The sequence below is a fragment of the Hyposmocoma kahamanoa genome, unplaced genomic scaffold (genome assembly GCF_003589595.1).
Source record: "Hyposmocoma kahamanoa isolate Upper Pololo Valley unplaced genomic scaffold, ASM358959v1 66, whole genome shotgun sequence".
NCBI classification, from domain to species: domain Eukaryota; kingdom Metazoa; phylum Arthropoda; class Insecta; order Lepidoptera; family Cosmopterigidae; genus Hyposmocoma; species Hyposmocoma kahamanoa.
The window spans coordinates 778325-800146 of NW_020653854.1; the positions used below are offsets into that span (position 1 = coordinate 778325).

At 35.3% G+C, this 21822-nt stretch overlaps 1 protein-coding gene across 3 annotated transcripts in view; it reads left to right on the plus strand.

Annotated features, from left to right (window-relative positions):
• LOC113231649 (acetylcholine receptor subunit alpha-like) overlaps positions 1-21822 on the plus strand; it is a 99770-nt gene that overhangs the window by 68622 nt on the left and 9326 nt on the right. For all 3 annotated transcript variants that reach the window (XM_026466075.1, XM_026466076.1, XM_026466077.1), the window contains one exon: positions 18468-18614. In XM_026466075.1, the coding sequence (XP_026321860.1) occupies positions 18468-18614 (147 nt within the window). The remainder of the gene's footprint in view (positions 1-18467; positions 18615-21822) is intronic.

A 21822-nucleotide genomic window follows, 5' to 3' on the forward strand; every position in this document is an offset into this window, starting at 1 on the left:
GTTCCCTCTCAATATTTGCATTATCACGCAGATCCTCTGTTATAAAGTGACCAAGATATTTAAAGGAGGTCGTTCTATTCAGTTTTCGACCGTTAAGAAGAATGGCGGGCACATGTGATGGACACTTCCCGGCTTAAAAACCATGTATTCACTTTTGAGCACTTTATATTTAAGATTATGCTTCATGGCATACGATTCGCATATGTCTATAAGTACTCTTAAGCCACCGACGGATGAGCTCAGCAACACCATGTCATTGGCTTAATTTGACTGAACTTCTGATGATGTGTTTGAATGTGTATCTATGACCGTATTTTCGTTATCGCTCTTCTCACTACCACTCATTTCCGTGATCAAAATACAAAAAAGACGAAAAAACAAAAGAATACCAAATCATTTTAGTTTAAATGTTACCGCCATTTTCTTTTTTTTTAAGTACAGGTAGCTATTTTTAATTCTCGCAATTATGAACCCTGGGTAGCTGGCTGCATGAGTTTTTCTTTTGCCTGTTTACATAGTTCATTGTTAGTAGATAGATTTAAAAGTTTAGAGAAGTGGACTGTAATGAATTTTCATACATACTTTGCAGGCATTGGACGTGAAGAAGTCGTGTGATCGTATGATTACCGCGTTTGTGTTTTTAAAAGTAATGCAAACATTTCCGAGCATTTTTGGGAAAAATAAAATAATATCTCCACGAAGCAAAATATCCCACCTATAATATTTAAAATACTTTCCTCCCGTGCTTAGGGCGCCCTGTATATTAATTTATTTTATTTTTATTATTGATAACAAATTTACAAAGTAAAATTTAAAATAGTACAGCCAATAACAGGTTTTCTACAATAAAATTTAGTATATAATACAACACTATAAAAGCTGGTTGATGTGTATTTGTGCGCGAGCGCGCGCAGTGTTTGTGTGTGTGTGTGTGTGTGTAAAAGAGAGTGAGAGAGAGAGAGAGAGAGAGAGAGAGAGAGAGAGAGAGAGAGAGAGAGAGAGAGAGAGGAGAAGATAATATGTCTGTGCATAATGTACACACTACTACCATTACTATTGTGATATATATAAATACATAATATAAATAATAATTAATTTGTTCAAAATAAATAAGTAAATATAGTACTGTTCACTGATATTGTCGAGCACGGTGGTATGTAAAATAAGGGCGCGTGACTAGGGTTGCATTATCCGTCCATTTCCTGGATCCGGATAAATCGAATATCAATATATTTAAAAACTGGATATTATAGATGAAACGGATCTTTATTCATTTTTTTATACATAAAACAAAATAAAAATAACCAAACATATATTATTATAATATCTTTTCGTCATTATTTAACATGAAATATTTATGCAGAAACATAAAAATAAAGAATTTAGTCCATATTTTCTGTTGTTTATCATTTCAAAAATAGCATAACAAATAAAAAACAAAAATGGTCTCGTTACTATAATAAAGTAAAGCATTTGAATGTTTACCTAAATACGATAATGAACAACAAAATCCATATTGTTGCATTGAAGCAAATCATAACACTTAAAAATATTAACATAAAATTATTATTCCTAATGTCTCATAAGTAACTAAACTAAAAAACTACAAAAATATTGTTCCTAATGTAACAAAATTTGTTCAGGAATTTCAACTCTATATTTTCACATATTTTTCATAAGCAAACGCATACAAATTATGTCAACAAAAATTTATATGGGGGTTTGCCATTGTTCTTTATTTTTAATTTTTTCCCCTGAAAACCCCCCAAGGAATTCATCCCCTCAAAATTCCCTCCGAGAGTTAAAAAGATGCCCCCGAGTTTGCAGGAACCTCCCCTCTGGCAGAACTACTGAGTAGTTGTTTCAAGAACAAGATAGTAAGAGAGGGAGAGTCCATAATGGATGTCGTGTGCGTGATTTGATTAGTTAACTCACTCACTGCGCATGCACCGATCTTAATTATAAAATAATTCTTTATTTAAATACGGTGAGGTAACAGGAATCCCTTCTACTTTCATTCCCAATTAATAAAAAAAAGGTGTTCCCCGCGTAAATGACTTTGATTTGACTGTTACGCTTAGATTTTTGGTGTGTCCGAAATATCCGAATTATCCGGATACACAAAGATGATGTTCCCGGTTTAACATATTTGCCGGATATTTCGGATATCCGGGTATCCGGATTGCAAAACCTACGTGTGACGTGTGCGACGCACTATTCATTATGTAAACTATACAGGAATAATACGATTAGTGTAGAATGTTCGCTTTTGAAAGCTGAGTCTTACTCAGTTGAGGCAAATATGTTAGTTAGTGAAGATAAAGACTGAACTATTTCTGGTGATGGACCACCGCCGCGTGCCGTACTTGTTTCCAATGATATTACTTTCCACAATTATAACTATACCAATTTCACTGACGGAAAACCGCCTTCACTCTGTTTAATATTCAGAATGAATTATAGAGGTAAATGTCTCGACAGGAAATTGTTTCCCAATCGCCCTTTAAGTATTTCTTTGTTCAATCTTATAAATTTTTATCAAAAAATTAAGAGAAATTCCAGTAGGCTTGGCGAGATGTAAAGTGCATGATTGAGCCTATACTTGAGTGATCTTTCTGTCGAAAATGTCGAGAAGAAAGGTTCAGCAATCTTATCGAGAATATTGCTAAGAATATAAAACCAAGGTCCACTCAAGTTTCGCCTTTTGTCGCAATGAATGCGGATAAAATTTTCTCTTGAGATAAACGGCAACGTCGATTGCGAACAGAAATTAATATCTATTCCTCGACATTATCGGCTTTTAAAGGTGTGAATTGCGTAACTTCATTATAATTTCGCAACCCTAGTCGCAGGGGGTCAAAAATAAATTCGTGAAAGTCCCGCACAGTAATACGCTTATAAATAAAAGTAATTTTAAATGTGGCTCGACCGGACCCGTTGCTGCCACGAATTTCCATATAAATTAAAGCTGTTGTTCCAAACAAGATATTTGATTGCACACACTTTGTAAGTTCAAAAGAGTTTAATCATTTTTCACGGCTTGTGAAGTCATGTTAAATTTAAATGCAGGAAATGTAACTAGATTTTTTTGAGATTTAAATCGTGTTACCTTGTTTTTTTTTCAAAACGTACTCGGAATATGTATTTTTAACCGACTTCAAGACAGGAGGAGATCTCAATTCGACTGTATTTTTTTGTGTGTTTGTTACGCGGTTACTCCGACATTTGGGAACCGATTTCGATGATTCCTTTTTGTTAGAAAGGGGGTACCTCAGTAGTACAGTGGACCCATTCAAATTTGAAGAAAATATTCCACCTCTAAGGGCGGCAAATAATTATCAATTAATCCGCTTTATTGGATTGTACCCACTTTTCGTTAACCGATTTCGGTTTCTTTTTGTAATAATCTCAGTACAGAGTACTAAAAAAACCGACCTCAAAAGTATGTGGAATTACGTCTATTTGCTAAGTTTCATTGAAATATCCCCTAGTTCGCCACTAAGCAGGACTTGATACTGGAGATAATAAAAATAGGTTCTCACTACGACACTACTCAAAGTATATCGAGAGAAAAACGCCTTGAATTGGAGAAATAGCAAAATCAACTAAATAATTGCTAAAAGTAATTGCTCCTAAATTAAAGTTAGGCGCTATTTATAAAAATAAATCTTCATGCGTGAACAGCCACCCTTTGAGGTGGATGATTCTCTTCAAAATGAAATGGGACCACTATGGAAGTACCCCCTTTCCAACAAAAAAAGAATCATGAAAATCGGTTCACAAATACCGGAGTTATCGCGTAACATTCATACAAAAAAAAAAAAAAAAAAAGAACATACAGTCGAATTGAGAACCTCCTCCTTTTTTGAAGTCGGTTAAAAAAGTTACAATCATTGTAAACACAATTCAGATAGGGTTTGTATTAATTGATATTAAGCTGCTGGGTGTGTCCTCTCAATCAGCCGTGACGTGCAAAGAATCCAAAATGATGATTTGTTTTGAAAAAAGAAATGTACGCTTTTCAGATCTGAAAAAAAAATTCAATTATATGCAGGAATTATCATAATTATATTTTATTTCATTTTAGTAGTACTTATGGAGCTCCTTGTGAAAGAGTTTGTCCAGGGAAGTACTGCACTGCTTAGCGGCAGGCTAAGCAGTAATGTGAGCATTACAGCGTTCTAGTTTTGAAGGGTAAGGGCTTTTAAATTGCAAAGATCTGAGGGGCACTACCACTGCGCCTATCACCTTGAGATATAAGTTGACAAGTCCCATGTGCCTGTAATTTCACCAGCACCCTTACCCTTCAAAACCGGAACACAGTAATGTGGACATTATTGCTTGGTGGCAGAAATAGGTAAGATACTACCCTGGACGTACTCTTTTACAAGGACCTCCACTGCAAACAACAGGTACCTTTAAGAGTAAAACCATTATAGATACCAATGTTACCCTTATAATTTTATGTTCAATAGCATACATTAGAAATCTCATTAAACACCACGTCTGAAGTTAAAGTCGGCGTTTAATGTAACGCCGCTAATTACTCGCAGCAATTACCAGGTAGTTAGAAGTTGGTTGGGTTAAGGTTTAATAATAAGTCGACGGGATTCGGTTACTATACCGTGTAGAGTCGGAATGTAAACAGCCGCGGGGACGCGCACATCGTTTGTGAACACTAAACCTAAACAACACTGTGGGTAAAGAAAAATATATATTTACTGTGTAAAAACTGAACCTAAATCTAAATCTTATTAAATAACCTTTTCATCACACATGCAGATAAAGTCGACCGTAATGTCCTAATTTATGTCCACGGGTTTTTTCATTACATTATCGCCCTATGGATTTTTACGTCAAGATTAAGCAGAGTTTTTATGCTCGAAAAATATGACCGTACATTTCGCATAAACTTCAAGTATGAAAAAACTAAACATTTGCAATTTATCTATATTCTCTAAAAAATATTTTGTGATTTAAAATTCTGCAGTATTTTTAGAGTTTGGAAATTATTTTATATCTAATAAATACATTGTGGCTGCATGCTTAAGTGCCTTAGGTACATTTTTGTTTGAGGTGTATTATGTAGGGAAGAATAGCTATTGGTGGACCAGAATCTGATGGCATTTAGACAAAATTTAAATTTGTAATGGGCAACATCAATATAGTAGAGCAAAATGTACACGATACTTCATATATTTTAATTAAGTTTTAAGATCTGTATGAATTTGTGTGTGGGAAAGGTAAGTAATTTTTGACACATTTTAAAATGAAACAAAAATATATCAATTTCATGGGTGATAGCTTTATTTACGTCTGCTGTTTGAAGTAATTCGCGTTTACGCCATATATCTTTTTTTTACCAATCATTGTCTACACACTGTAGTTTCGCCGACCAGCATCAGTACCAACAAAAATTACATACCAGATGCATTGATTTGGCTTCGTTACAATTTCAAAGATCAAGTTTATTTACTCCTATTAATCGGCAAAACCCGTGAATTACATGCACCCAATTCGTAGTTGATTTTGCGACAAACATTATTACAATGTTTTTTGCTTGAGATTGAAGCGGATTCTCAGTTATGATTAAGTATGATTGCTACAAAATCGTTATTTTCAATTGAAAAAAGTTTAGCAGACAGCCATTTGACACAAGTAATTTTTTTATTATTATTAATAATTTTGGCCTGGATACAAGTCCTTTGAACCGTGTCTTCTTTTAATTATGTTTCTGTAAATAAGGCCGCCACAAAGAGGATAGGCAATTTGAGGCGGCGTACTTGGATTGACTCCGAATTCCTTAGAACGGGCCGATACGGGTATTTTAGTTCGAGATTCGTATAATTTCGCGTTTTAGTCTTCGATTAAGGCACAATAGCACTATCCTATTCCACTTTAAACTGGATTTCACAAAATAATTGAAAGTCAAAATAAAAACGACACTTTTCCCTCTAAAAGGCCCAGAGCGAATGGCAAGTAATATTTTGAATTGACATGTGACAAGTTATCATTGCCAGGTGAAAGTTGTTCAATTTTTCTAATATTTAATGCCATGAGATTCTGGTACACCTATACCAACTTTTTTTTAAAAAGAAACAAAAAGCCGCCATTTACAAAGTGTGAAGCGATATTTATATAGACAAGAAATAAATTACCGTGTATCTGTTTCCTCGCAAGTGTGAAGAAAAGCATTGTATGTAGCACGGGCGGTAAAATTGACAAACCCCGGGTCATTAAAGCCTTCGGCTTCGGGCTTCTAACAAACTCTCGTTAGTGATTTCTTATTTACCGCTACACGATCTACTATTTATTTGCATATACACGCCAGACTATCAGAAACAGTGAAATTATTGTATGTTTACATAAGTTTAATTACTTAGAATAATAACGCATAGAAACCTAGCTCGCACACGCTAAGTGAGGCAAATTGAACCGCTCCCAAAGGGCCTACACGAGCGGGCGGGCCTTCAGTGCTCAAGGTCAACTTGCACCGCAAACAGCTCCAGAATTTTAGCTAAAAATGACGAAATGTGCGGTAAATGAGTGTAAAAATTCGTCAGACAAACATAAAATAGATACTAACATCACATTCCACAAGGAAGTAACGCGTTTCAACTTGTATTTTTATATAAATATTCACTAAAACCGAAAATTAACCTACTACTAAAACTAACCTACATGAATTTGATTTTTGCCTCACTTGTGACAGTTCATTTGAAATGAAACTATCATTCTATGCGTTATTATTCTAAGTTTAATTAAGGTTAATACTGCAAGTTAATCCAGGCGATGTCTAACCTAAGTAAAATTGTTTACTTGTATCTTAGATATCCCAATCGGTGCTTATAGCATAATGATTAGTCAACATATTTTGTTAAATAACAATAAATTATAATAAAACATCAGCACTGAATTAATAACTTTATTAATAATATTACGTAACAAGAGACATTAAATTTTCGGTGTCATTGTAGTTTAATCCTTTTAATCAGGCAGTATGGTTTTCTTACATTGAAACTTATTTATAGGATACGTACACAAACAAACAATGTCTGCTCGTCTTTTACTGGTTTGAAATGTGGGAATATAAGGCGTTAGTGAATGCTTTTTTGTTACGATTAAGTACTATGAACAACTGGCGTATTTAAGGTACATCACGTTTAGCAAGGAGTTCTGCTGTGGGAAAGCGAAAAGGTCAGACCTCCCCAAAAATATCCTGAAATATGAAGTTGGTGTTATTCAAGATATACTGCATCTTTATTTGAATACGAAAACGAGTGAAAAAGATTGTGTAGGCTATTTATTACCCAGAACGAAATCGAACAGAGGACGAAAGCCGGAAATCGGGTAAATGGATCTCGTATGCCATTATGGCGACCTCGGCAGCCCAATGGGTTTCATTGAGGACACTGGATAAAGAGGTCCAGTTGGTCAATTTGGGAAATGAACTTTTCTGGTCTGGGTATTCTGCATAGTGCCTCAGAGTAAATACCGTCTAGTACGCATAGAATAAGGAATTGCTAAAATTACCTGATATGATTACAGCTAGCCCGAATGTGTCAAAAAACACACGTTTTACTATTCACCCGGGCGCGCTGACTTCAACTGTGATGTATGATAGGGAATGTTGGATGTGGTAGAACAAGCATGTTACCTTAATTTCGTAGGGTACGAATCGAATATCAAATAGGTATGTGTAGTCTCTTTAAGACAAATAAGGAACAGCGGCAGCGCAGTAAACGAGGGTTGTATTGTGAACAAAGGTATAGGATGGAAAAGGGTATGCTTTAAATGGTTTCATCATATGAATGAATGAATGTTAGTAGAAAACGACACAAAGAACAATGCCCATTTTCAGTTGAAAATGCATATCCATCTAAAAATACGTTATAAAATAATATAGTTTCATTCATAAAACTTTAAAATAAGTTAGAGAAAAAAAGATATGAATTTATAAAAATACATAAAAATATAGGGTTTTTTAACCAGAAGTTTGTTTTGTAAATCAAAATAAAACAATAAATTTAGATAAAAATGATTCAAATTTTGATTGTATTAAAAGAAGTAAGGTTTGGCAATGGCCACCACGACCACAGTTACAAATGTCGATTCTGGCATTAAAGTTTTTAATCACTTTTTGACAAAATGGTGGGTCTATTTCGTTAATCACTTCACGAATTTTGAGTTTTAAGGCTGCAATCGATTCGATTGGCTCCGTATTGACTCTGTCTTTAAATAAATAAATAAAAAATAATCCAGCAGTATTAAATCCCATAATTGAGCTGGCCACTTTGCAATAAATTCATTATTTCGGTGGCTGTGTGACTTGTGGCACCGTCTTGCTGAAACCACATGTTAGTGATATCCACATCATCAATAATAAATTTATATGGAATGCATTATAAATATTTGTTTCTGAACGTAACAGAACTTACATTTTGAGATTTCATTTTAAGTTTCGATTACACTTGTCATGCATTATTCAACGTTGCGATAGGTTTTTAAATGAACTCGACTCTCAACTTCAAAGTTGTAAAAAGCCAGGTCGAGAGTACCAAGAATAAATGGGCGTTTAAGAAAAACCCTATACTAGTGGAAAAAACGAAAGAAATATGTGAAGATCATAGCGGGTGGGGCACATAATAGACGCTAGCTCTAAACAAAAGCCTACCCCAGCGGGAGACAGGAGTGACGGTACGTACGTAACACGTATGTTATTTTTTAATATGGCAAAATATTTACATAGAATGTTACAAGGACACATTTAAAATTAATATTGTCTCTGTTATGCCGCAGGCAAACTTACTCAGAGATAGGCAAGCGCCCGGGTTTCAATCCCGTGCCAACGCTTTGTTAACGCCGAGTTTAAATCGGGTTAAAATCCGTTAACGCCCGAAATCGGGGGCAAAAAATTATTTACAATTAAATTTTGCTGTAAATCGAATATTGTATAAATTTGTACAAAAAATGTTTGTAGCTTTCTGATCTAGACGATTCAATTTGTCTTTCTATTGATTGGATTTATTTAAAAATCGCATTGCAATAAATCTATACAAAAAAAAACGTTAGATCGTATACACTTAAATCGATCTTCATAAAAACCCAATCGTAGTGTGCATCTTTAGCGAGAATTTACATATTGCAAGGTGGGTATTGTACGAAGTTGCTTCTTTTTCGTCTAAAAATCGTTTTTTACGTCAAAATTTGTAATAAGTACGGAAAGATAAAAAATTTCCTATTCGCCGTTTCTGCCACCGTTTTTGGGCGGAAATGGGTTAAAACCCGATTAAACCGGGCAGATTGATTGGGTTTTAATCCACTGACCATCTCTGGTAACATTGCTGTTCAGTGTATGTACATATTGAAGGGTTAAAAAGGAATCGGTAAAAAGATAAACTCAATTTAGTGACCATCCAAAGCAATTAATCAAGTATGTCTATTTCGTAAAATTTCTGCTTTGTCTCGTGTTTGCTACGATTGTTCATAAGCAACAATGCGATTGCCATGGAGTTCTCACCACTTCTTCTTCATTATTCTTAATGGATTTATGCCGTTCCCGCGGTGGTTATATCTCTATTAAATCTCTTCGTCATTGTTAGTTTTTCTTCATTAATAAAAGTGCCATAAAGGCAAAAGGAATCTTTGCCACAAGGATTATTATTTTTTCAGTACAAGTTATTAAGTACACAATAGTACATTGTGTATCAAGGGCGGTAAATAAGGAATTGCGAACGAGACTATTAAAAGCCCGAAATATAAGACTGATTGCTTTCGAAGCTGAGGTTCGTAAGTCCCTTACCGGCCGTGAAACATACAATATTTTTCATCACACTTGCACGTAAATAGCATGAAGGCTAACTTGACTATAATGCCCCAAATAAAACTCGGGCCTTTTTTCTTCTCATTACACGACTATGGCTGTAACGTTACGTGCAAGTGTGGTCAAATATATCTTTAATACGTTTGTATGCGTAACGTATTTTGTTACTGACAACTTGCATATACCCTGTGTTTCTATAAATAGCTGAAGTAACTAGCAGTAAAACTCCTTGCAAAAGACTTCGTGGGAAGTACATGATACCTATTTCTTCTGCTGCTAAGTTTTATTGCAGTGAGCATTTTTTATTCCGGTTTTGAAGAGCAAGGTATATATATATCATTGCCCCTCAGATCTTTGCAATTAAAGCTCTGCATGGCACTGCCAGTAATGTGGGTAATGCTTACCACCAGGTGCACAATTTGTCCCGTTACTTGACATAACAACAAAAAAGGATTTAAATGCTATTTTGCAATTAAAGCCAAAACATATGTACGTCTGATAGACTCGCGTATTTGTAGCAGGCACATGTAACTAGCGCGTGTTACACGTAAACGACATGGCATATGTGCGTGTGGTATTTCGGCCTTTAAGTATGTTTTCAAGTTCACTTTGTATATGTTTAAACGTGTTCTACACACGTGATGATTACGCAATGTAATACAAGGTAATTATTTGATATCCCGACATTCTGTTTACAGTATATTAAATTAAATATTTAATAGCACACATTTTGGCGATGGACCTATTTTTTCGGATCAAACGAACTAACTTTTAGGGTTTTTTACAGATCCCATGGTCACGGCTGACTGAGATGGTATTCTCAGAACAATTATTCTTCAGACAAGCTTACGCTAAATTAACAATATGTTTTAATATCTACATATATGCATTGCAAACGTGATACCCTGCCTGAAATAATTGTGCATGGTTACAGTTGGTCCCATAGTAGGCAGAGCCTGTCCTGTGGCGACCTTAAATTTTGAAATTATTAATACACAGATACACGCACACTTAGAAAAAAATCCTTCGATCCGGCTAGATTGGAACCAACGTCTTCCAACAAACCGTGCCAGACGCTATGTCAATAAAGCCGCGGACCGAACTAGCGGTAACGAATTTTTCTATATGCTTGTTGCATATCTTTTGTTTTTGGTTTTTAACTACTTTTTGCCTGTGATATGTGAGAATCTGATTCTTCACTCAGCCAGGTACCTGTACAGCTTCCATCAGCTGACTAGAGATGTCGCTTTAGTAATTGAAATTTTTAAGTTTATTGAATGTCAAGATGTTTGACCACCATGACATTCAAATATTTTTGTAAAAAAACCGACCTCAGAAGTCATTCATCCATGAAACTTTTATTCCAATTTAGTGAAGTTCTTTGACAAAAAATATATAAGTAATAATACCAATTTTATGTATTACGCTATTCAAATCGGACAAGTAGTATAATACAGGAAATAAATAACTTTTTATTTCCTGTATTATACTACTTTTCCGATGTATTATACTGTATTAAACTTCATTTCCTGTGTGTGACAATCGCGATAACCTATAAAGTTGTTAAGCACATATCCTGTCTTGTACGTCGAGTAACATTGTTTAGAAGTGCTTGTTTATGGGTACAGTATAATCAAAATCAAAAAAAAAAAGTGAAAGTCAAAACATTTATTGCATTCACGTTGTTACATTTATAAGTGATAAATTATTGGTATAGATCAACATGGATCCTGTAAGGGCGAAGCAATGTCAAATCTAAAATCAGAATATAATTTGTATTAAAATTTAATTACAAAATTTATGAGAATTTAAACGAATTAAAAATATACATTTTTGCAATCGTCAAAAGGTCATATTAAATATGTATTTAGTATGTCATATAAGAATAAATTACAACCTAAAAACTAGTTCAGGTCAAAACATTCTAGAATTATATTTAACATTAGTCAACTTAATAGGACGTTTATTGCTAACATGTGGAAAATACGATACATTTAAATTTTCCAGTATCCACACCTATGCTGATTGGGTATCGCCACAGACAAATATCTAATCGCAATATAGTAAACATGAATATAATCAATAATTCTTCAAAAACAAAAACAAAACAAATCCTGGACATTACCATGTAGCTTGCAAATAAATAAATGAAATGAAATGAAATGAAATGAAAACATGACAAATATGATATAAAATGCCTACTCAATCAACTCAAATTATTAATAATTAATAACAAATCAAAGTAAACATTCACAAAGTATTTCAAATCAAATATTCACATAATTCAAAAATATTCAAATATTCACTTTAACTGCCTCCGTGGCCGAACGGTTACCATGCCGGACTGCCACGCAGAGGTCCCAGGTTCGATTCCCGGGCCGGGAGAAATATTTGTATGGCCTACATTTATTTCTCTCGTGAGTTTGGGTGTAATTTGTGGTTGTCTATGTGTGTGTCCATGGCACCCGCGACACAGGGTTTCCCTAGTGCGGGGCTATGTTGATTGTGAGCGTTATTATTATTATTAACATATTAGCAATAATCCAACTTAATTTAACATTCACAGTATATTATCATATATTAATTTTTGTTATTATTTATCAATATTTAACTATTTATTTCAATTTTATTATTTTTCTTTTCGTTCATTTTTATATATCAAATTGATAAAAACTCTTGCACCGAATAGAAGCTTTTTACTAATAAATAGTTTTTTAATGCGTGTTTAAATTTATCTATATTAGTTTCTGTTGTTTTTTATTATTATATATATTTGTTTTTAGCCTGTTATGAATTGTTTGTAACGGGCGTTAAAAATTCTTCACCTAATTCGGAATGTAACATTATGTGTCTCTGAATACAACTAACCTCGACCCATAATAACGAAACATCTGATTTATTGCTTTTTCTGTTTATTTTGATCTCGCAGACCGGGGCTACTCTGTACAAATAGATATCAATGATTTATTAAATATAACTCGAGCGCGTACAGGACGGTACCTGGTGGAGGTCAATAATCTGTGGCAACCCTTTGGAGATAGTGGTAATGGTATATATGTACGTGTGTATAGCAAAGGTTATATATAGTCACGTCTCTTATATTTACTTTACCACTCCAACACGCGTGTGTGCTGTTATTAATTACTAATTTTTCCGTTGTTAAGTCCAATCGTCACTTCAACGTTTATTCAGTCGCTTAAGAACCGACTCTGGTGTGGAACTGATGACACAAATATTTGGAGCATGGGTTGACTTATATCATTTACGGGCCATGGCCTTGACCTTCTCAAATGGTATTTAAGTGATCTCTATCTCCATTCAGAGGGCCTATGTCAACTGTACGAGGTCGTAAGGGTCTGAAGTTAGCAGGGGCGTCCCACAAGGCTAAGTTTTAGGTCCATAATTGTTTATATTTTATATCAATGACGGCATATGGAATAATATTGTTTGCTGATGATATATCCTTAAGATATAAAGTTAATAACATGAACGATGCTATTTCCAAGATATCAGATTGGTTCTTAATTAAAAAAAAACATATAGTTGTTGTCGTTGTATATAAAAAGATAGAAATGAGAAAATAATACATGAATGAAAATGGTTGTGATTTAAAGTATAGCTCTAGATGTTAAACTGCAATCACAAAATACTATAATGGACACGGCTTAGCTCTACAGCGTACACAATCAAAGAAATAGTGTAATGTTTTTAGTTAGACGCACAAATCTCCACATTGTGTCTGCGTTAGTTTATACAGCTATTTGCACAAATTCGTGACAATGTACTTTGGGGAACTGCCGCCAACATTAATAGAATATTTGTATTGTTAGTATAAGTTACAAACGGGACCCCGGAGTGTCTGTGAGAGATAAGTTCAAAGAAATTAACATTGTTGCATTAATGTCGCAGAAATTTATGACAATGTAGTTTAAATCTTCTCGTTAAATATAGCAACAGACATCAAACAAAGAACAAAAGCTAACCAGCTGTTCTTGACAGTCGTCTCCACAAAGTCAGAAATATTATATTGTTCGAAATCTAAACTAGAAATCAAGAATAATTGTAATCAAATAAAAAATCTGTTACAAAATCTAATGCTCAAATTTGAAAATCACGGGACGTTATACAAAGCAACGATAGGTAAATACGCGTCAAGAACACACCACCAAAAAGGCCGTTGGTTTTTTTTTTGAAGGACACTTTGCAGTTGGCCGCTGATGGCCTTGACTGCGCCACCGGAAGAAAAGGGCGAACTGAAGGCTCATAACCCGTAAGGCCGTTGGTTTGATTTGCAACGCCTTATATAGTATTCGTCGCCGACAGTTGGCAGCTATGACGGTCGATTGGCAGCACGTGCAGAGACGTTCCTAACAATATTGTAGTATTACATTATATAAATATAAGGGCAATGTACACATTTCTACACTGAGATCCCTGTTAATATTTTTATTTATTCAATTATTTATTGTGCAAGACATTCACAATTCACATTAAATGAAAGGAAAACACAAAAAAAGGTTCTGCTTACTTCTTAAAGAATTCTTTTCTTACAGACCGAATTTCAGGACACAATAACTAAAATAGACAGCTTTAAGTGCGCAACAAACCAAAAATGGTATAACCCAACAACAATATCATAACAACAACATTAATAATAATAACAACACACACACTCATAGCCCCGCACTAGGAAAACCCTGTATTGCGGGTGCTATGGACACACACAAAGACAAACACAAATTCCACCTAAACTCGAAAGAGAAATAAATATAGGCCTTACAAGTATTTCTCACGGCCCGGGAATCGAACCCGAGACTGCGTGGCAGTCCAACATGAGAACCGTTCGGCCACGAAAGCAGTTATTAAATTATAAACTATGTAAATACTTATATTTCGTAATATAATAAATAAAAATGGATGCAATAGTGGATAAATAAACTATCTATGTCTATTAATGTACTATTATTAAATAGATTATCTATATCCATTAAGTCTCATTTTGAAAATACTTAACGATTTACTTTCGCAAAAGTAATACGAAGTGCGTCCGAAAGTCTGACCGCATGAACACTGAAGGAGTGACAATAGAATCTGCAATTGAGAAAGGAAAAGATAACTGGAACCTAACGAGAGAGCGACAGAGTTTATCCTAGGACCTGAGAAAGCTGAGACGCTCTTTCAGATACCCAGGAGACACAGGGTTATGTTAAATATTGTAAAGAACGGAGACAATATGTAAATTCCTTCAGAGACGAGCCGGAGGCCACTTGATCTGACTGCGTTAGTGTGAGATACGGTTTTTTTATAGAAGTAAGTGACCCCATGGGTCAGCGACACGCTTGTCCATAACAGTGCCACCAAAGTTGCGAGGGGCACTGCCACTGCACCCGTTACCCTAAGAAATAAGTCGACACTCCCATTTGCCCACAATTTCATCAGCTCCTTTGCTCTTTAAAACCGAAACGTACGCAAAGGTACATCTGACGGCAGAATTATGTAGGTAAGGTGGCAGTACTACCCTGGACGCATTCTTTCACAAGGAGCGTTACTGCTACTAAATCGGCCATATCATATTTTACGAAGGCCGACAATGAACCTTATATATATATATACTACTTGCCTTATATACTACCTCATATATATATAGTCTTGCTTACCTTATACGTAGGTCCGTCTTATATACTATATTTAAAATTTGCAATGTACAAAGTCAGAAGTCATCATGAAACTGAAGTAAATATACGCATATGAGTTGAATCCATTTCGGTTTGTATTTGTAATCATTAATTTGTTTTATTTTGTTCTGTATAAGCTGAATAAACGTTTCTTTCTTTCTGTCTTCTTTCTTTCTTACATAATATTATACAGCTTCTGCCTGTACAATATACCTTGAGATTAAATGATTATCACTAGTTACTGGTTTCTTACCACGACATGATTTCTTTTTATTTTCCCGATATTTCGGAACGGTTACACGTTGACTGGCCAACGGCAGATGACAGCTTTAAGAACAGATATATCTGTCCAACCTCTTTCGGTGTCATAGATATGTCTGCTATATATAAAATGAACATGCTTTGAGATTGCTCCATTTACGAGTAGCTTTTTGTTGTACAAAAGCAATGATTGGTTTTAACTTATTACAAATTTAATCAGAATGTGGTAAATTTGATTGTGAACCGAAAATTTCATTGGTTAAAATAATTATATTAGGTCGGTATACGTTTCATAGGCTTTGCCGCCAGACGTGCGCTAGTTTTTTCAACCATATTGCTACCCCTAAAATCTTGCTAAATATTCTTGGGGGACTCTGCATTACACCTTAGTAAATAGTAGAGCTTTATCAATTAGATCATTTCAAGTGTAACTTTTTTTTACAATACCAAGTGACGAGACGAACAAGCCGTGCGCCTGGTGGCAAGCGACACGCCTGTCCATAATAGTTGCACTGCCACTCAGAGCTTTAAATCCTAAAGATCTTAGGGGCACAACCGCTGCGCTACGCCAGTCGCCCTGAGACATAAGTTGACAAGTCCCATGTGCCTGTAATTTCACCAGCAACCTTACCCTTCAAAACCGAAACACAGAAAGCAGAATAGGTAAGGTGGCAGTGCTTCCCCGGACGAACTCTTTCACAAGGAGCTCTACTGGTAATAAACTATAACTTACTTGACCTATGAAATAAAGATATTTTCAATTTTGATGATTATTGTAAAACATTACTACACGACAAAAGTAGACAGTCAGCTTTTAATATCAGGAATAAAACCTCTAATTACAGTCTCCGATTTCGTTACGACGTAAATATGCATGTGAAAACGGAAAAGTTATGAACTACGAACGATTAAGTCCGCTGGAGACGCCGATAAAAGCATAAAAATCGAAATGGGTGCCAACTTCAATTACAGTACCTGGAAACTTTACCTACATAACACAAGAGTGATAATGTGCTAATCTACAGGATCATTTTCTATTGATCTGTAATTTATAGGAAATTGTGTTTTTGCAGTGTTCGGTTTTAAGAAAATCTCTTGGCTCTGCTTTTCAAAAGTAATGTCGCAAACCTAAATAGTTATTAATAATATATAATAGGGAAGATGGTTTCCCCGCACTAGTTTGAGATCCAGTATTTCCTCTGATGAAAAATTCCAAGCAGACTTAAGACCGCAACGGTAATTATATTTTAATTGTAATTAACATTACTACTTAATAATAAATTTTAATTCAATAATAGAGAATAAGGTATTTAATTAATACCATTGGAATAATAGTCAAAAATAGTTTGGTTTGCATTAATGTCTAAACATAACCTGTTGATAACTTTACCATCTCAGTCAGCCGTGGCCATGGGACCTGTAAACTGCCCGAAATGTTGGTTTGTATGATAAAACATACGCGATTTATTTAATTGATTTATTCATTTCCTAAGTGTCACAATATATACGACGTATACGACATAGTTATTTTTTAACCTGTTCTGAATGTTATTCAGAATAAGTACCGAGTTGTACATTGGCTTAAAATAATAATGTGTCAAGTTTGTGCCGGTATAAGACTCTTCAACTTGGCGCGCCAGGTACTCTTAATTTTTGTTAAGCCATCTCCCTGATGAATTGAGTGTTTTTGAAATAGGCCGCCATTTTTTAATGCATTGGGTGGTTTTGAAATAGGCCGCTACTTTTGTAGCTAAATTAAAAAACAACACTAGGTATGGTTTATTACGTAATCTGGGCAATTTTGGACGCACTAATAATTTATTTTTACTAGACAACACTAAATGATAGATACTACAGTACATTTAACAACGTGTTGCTTTGTTACTGTGTGTGTAAGTTCAAAATGTCAGTTACAGTTGGCACTCATAAGTAATTGAAATCTAAGCGTTTCAATTAATTTAACAACCCACTTGCATGTGCCAAGTTATCATCTCTGTAATATAATATAATATAAAAATAGGTTATGTTATTAGTCATCTAATGGTCATCTATCTTGCATTCTTCATTTGTTTAATGTCGGGTAGTTTACCGAGATCTCCGATTTCACCTTGTTTGTTGGGTAAGGAGCTGTAAATATTCATGAACGTTCAAAACGTCTAGTTAAATATTGGCTCAGCATAAATATCGTTAACTTAGCTTCGTTACTCGAGAGATAAACTTCTGTTGTTAATATTACTTTTAACAGGTTTCGAACAATGGTTTTTCGCTTGTTAAAGTATTCGTCATTAGGTGGCCCCGACAGAATTTCTTATTTTTATTTGAATTCTCATGAAATGGTACAATTGAATAAACAACGCGTTAGAATATTAACTAGAAAGTCTTTGATATTTAAATTTGTATTGAATTGATATTCAATTATTTTTTGTGAAATTACTCCACTAGTTTGTACAAAAATAGTCCACGTACAAAAATATTCCACAGACTTTCTATTTCCAATTCAGTTTTGACTAGGCTTTTCCGATTACTTTTCCCTTTTTTAAAAATATTGTGGGTAGCTCAATTTTTAGTTGAATGACAAAATAGGATGCACTATAGGTTACTTTTCACTAACAAGTTTTGTGTGAAGGCAAAATTTGCTTTCTTATCCTCTGCTGTACCGTCGCAAGGTTGCAAATTGCCTGTGTTTATCATCTCGTGTTCTGTTGCAGTATATGCGTGACGGTGGTGGTGCTCAACGTGCATTTTCGGTCGCCGCAGACACATCGCATGGCGCCGTGGGTCAAGCGCGTCTTCATACACATACTGCCTCGGTTACTATTCATGAAGCGACCGCAGTACAAATTTGAGACGACCAGGTACATTCTTAAGAATCTATACAACCTCAAATGGCTTTGGTTGAGTCCGCATAATGTAAAATGTAATGTAATGTAAATGTGTTGGATCAATCATTTGGAAAGAATATATAGTAAAATTGACGATATAAAAAACACAAATTGACCTCGAAATTTTACAAGAAAAGCGCTGTATTTAATATGTACTTTAAACACTTTGTTTCTATAATAAATCTAATTTTATATCAGTTTTGAGATCTGACAACTTAAGTTTTGCGACACAAGGGTAATCTTCGCTAAGTGGGCGTATTCAAGTTCATACTAAAGATACTTGGGCAATTTTTGTTCTATTCAGTTCGTGTTATCAATTTAACCGACGAGCGGAACTCGCTGTTTATAATTCTGGGGCTAAGAGCAAGTGTAAATTAATTAGAACTTGTTTGAGACTTATCTACGAGAGTTGTTTCCTTCCGCTCACTCGCAACTAAATTCATTATTAATAAACTTTAAGAAGGCGAAAAGCGCCGTGCTTTGAAATCTCTGTCCTCCAAGGGCCTTCAAGTTACAAGAGTACTTCGTATTTAAAGGTTGCCTAACGTGGGTCGCGACTCGTGCCACTTATTTGAAGACTCCTCAACACTATAGAAACTAAGCACAGCCGCGCGCATCCGAGTTATTTATCTCGGAAAGTGCGCCATTCATGCAGTGGTTACTTTACGCTAGCTTCGCAAAGGTAAATGTTGTTGACCCGAGTAGACAATACATGTGCGCCGTTTTTCGACTGGCAGCGGCGGCGTGATCGGTGTGAAATCGACGTTGCACATATTTTTCTCGTGTTCAAAAACACTAAAACATCGTACAAAGCAACCTTGTACTCATTTTCAACGTTTTTTCCACTTTAACTTGAAAGTTAGCAGGTAATTTACTATGGAAGTAAACTATTTTTCCGGTTTTAGATCGCGTATATTTGTTTTTTTTAAATAAAGCAACGACTGTACCACATAAGTCAACCATGACCATGCCCATGGGACCTGTAAAGGGCCGGCCACGTTGGTTTATTAGAAAAAAACAAATGTACGCGATTTAAATCCGGAAAAATAGTTTCATTTCCTATGTGTAACAATCGCAAAAACCCAAGAACTCGAAATTTACTATGGAGTTTGACAGTCCAACAACAGTAGCATTCATACGCCATCTAGCTGGATGAATAGTCAGTAGGCGCACAAATTTCAATTTAGTAGTAAGTACATTATTGTATTGTAATATAGTAAATAAGTAACTGATCCTTCATTAAAATGACATAAATGTCCACCACCCCGATTTTACCACATTTTCATGACCGCGGCTGCGCGACACTCATGTCCCGTCTCACCGTATAAAAGCATTGTCGTCTTTCGCGACCTACCTAATGGAAAACAGCCTATATGACGGCTAAACAGTCGCAAAAGAGGGCCAAAGTGTATAACGGTCAGACCCCTTTCTGCCCAAGCTATTCGTCGAATTACCATCTCTTTTGGATTCGTGAGGAATGTCGTCCTCGAGATAACGCTTTTAATTTTCCAAAGGACTTGACAACTTTTGTTCGCGCAAAAGTTTTAGAGTAATTTGAATGTAATTTAAATATAACGACGATGCTGTGAATTGGTAAGCGATTGAATTGTGCAAATTAGCCAGTTATATTTATTATACTATTGTGCCCTGGAGCCTAACTTTTGGTGTTCTAAGCATTCTTCAATAATAGAAATAAAGGAAAAGAATTCCCATTGTCGGCACTCCACAACTTGTTAATTTCTACTTAGAAATAAATAGCAAGAAGAGCAGTTGCGAAACTTCATTTTGAATAAAATAAAAAGCATCAAAAGTTTACGGAAACAGAAAATTCTTCATTTATAACTTTTGCATTTCTGAGTACCCGGGCGTGATAGACACACTTTACGGGGCGAAGAGAAATGATGAAAAAGACATTCGCAGTTACGTTTACGGCCGTCCGAAACCGGAACTATATTTTAGGCTCACAAACAAATAGTGAGATGGGTACGGGCATGAAATAAGATGAATAGTTTCCGTCTGCGGAATATTTCCCACTATTCCGGTCATCAATATTGGCCGTTGGAATGATCCAAAGATCCAAACAGTTCTCCGCTTGCTATTGTACGTCGTTTACCGAATGAACCACTATTAGGAAGGTTATGGAGACAAATATTGGCTTTACTGTATTGTTATTACGTAGTTATTCTTAATGCCTACTAAATATTTAGAGCTTTAGGAACAATTCAAGGAATCAATATCTGTTTCACAAATTAATTGGTGCGGTCAAGCAACTGCATGGCTGTGGTTATATTGGTGCGGTTGTTTGTATCTGATATTCATGGTTGGTTGTCAATTTAGTAAAAATATTAGAAAGTAGTCACAAAATGTGACGGGTCAAGGCTATAGGGACCAAAAAACACAACCTTATTTGTGGTGCGTTTATGAAATTCATTATCCGTCCTCTGATTAGCGAGGGATCGAAATTTGACTCGGATGAGACAATGGATCGTTTGATTAACTATTAACCTCGTAACGAACGCAACTGGTCCTGAACCCAACGACCCAGCTTGTTATTCGATTTATTATATCCATCTACGCTGGTGCGAGACTGGCCTGTTTAGCGAGGTTATGTTCCAACTAACAGCATTTGTTTTGATAAATATGTTGTGCCCTAATCACTGTCATAATAACAGCCTTTTCTAAAATTTAAAGCACCCCATTAATGCACCCCTGCCTTTCCGCCAGAGATGTGCGACGTAGCGAAGCAGTGTGCGAGGAAAAAAATTCAGCTATAGGATTACTTAATTTTCCTAGCTTCGCTTAGCGCAGCTCCGACCCTTTTCGGGTTAGCGGAGACATAATCTCAGTACAGAGTACTAAAAAATCCGACCTCAAAAGTGATTAATCCTTAGTTTGCTACCCTTAGAGGTGGAATATTTTCTTCCAATTTAAATGGGACTACTAGTTTGTTATAATTATTAATACAAAGATCGAAACACTCAGAAAAAAATCCTTCGATCCGGCCGGATTCGAACCGACGTCTTCTAGCTTACCGTGACAGACGCTATACCAACTCACGTCACGCATATACTGCAACAGAACACGAGATGATAAACACAGGCAATTTGCAACCTTGCGACGGTACAGCAGAGGATAAGAAAGCAAATTTTGCCTTCACACAAAACTTTCTAGTGAAAAGTAA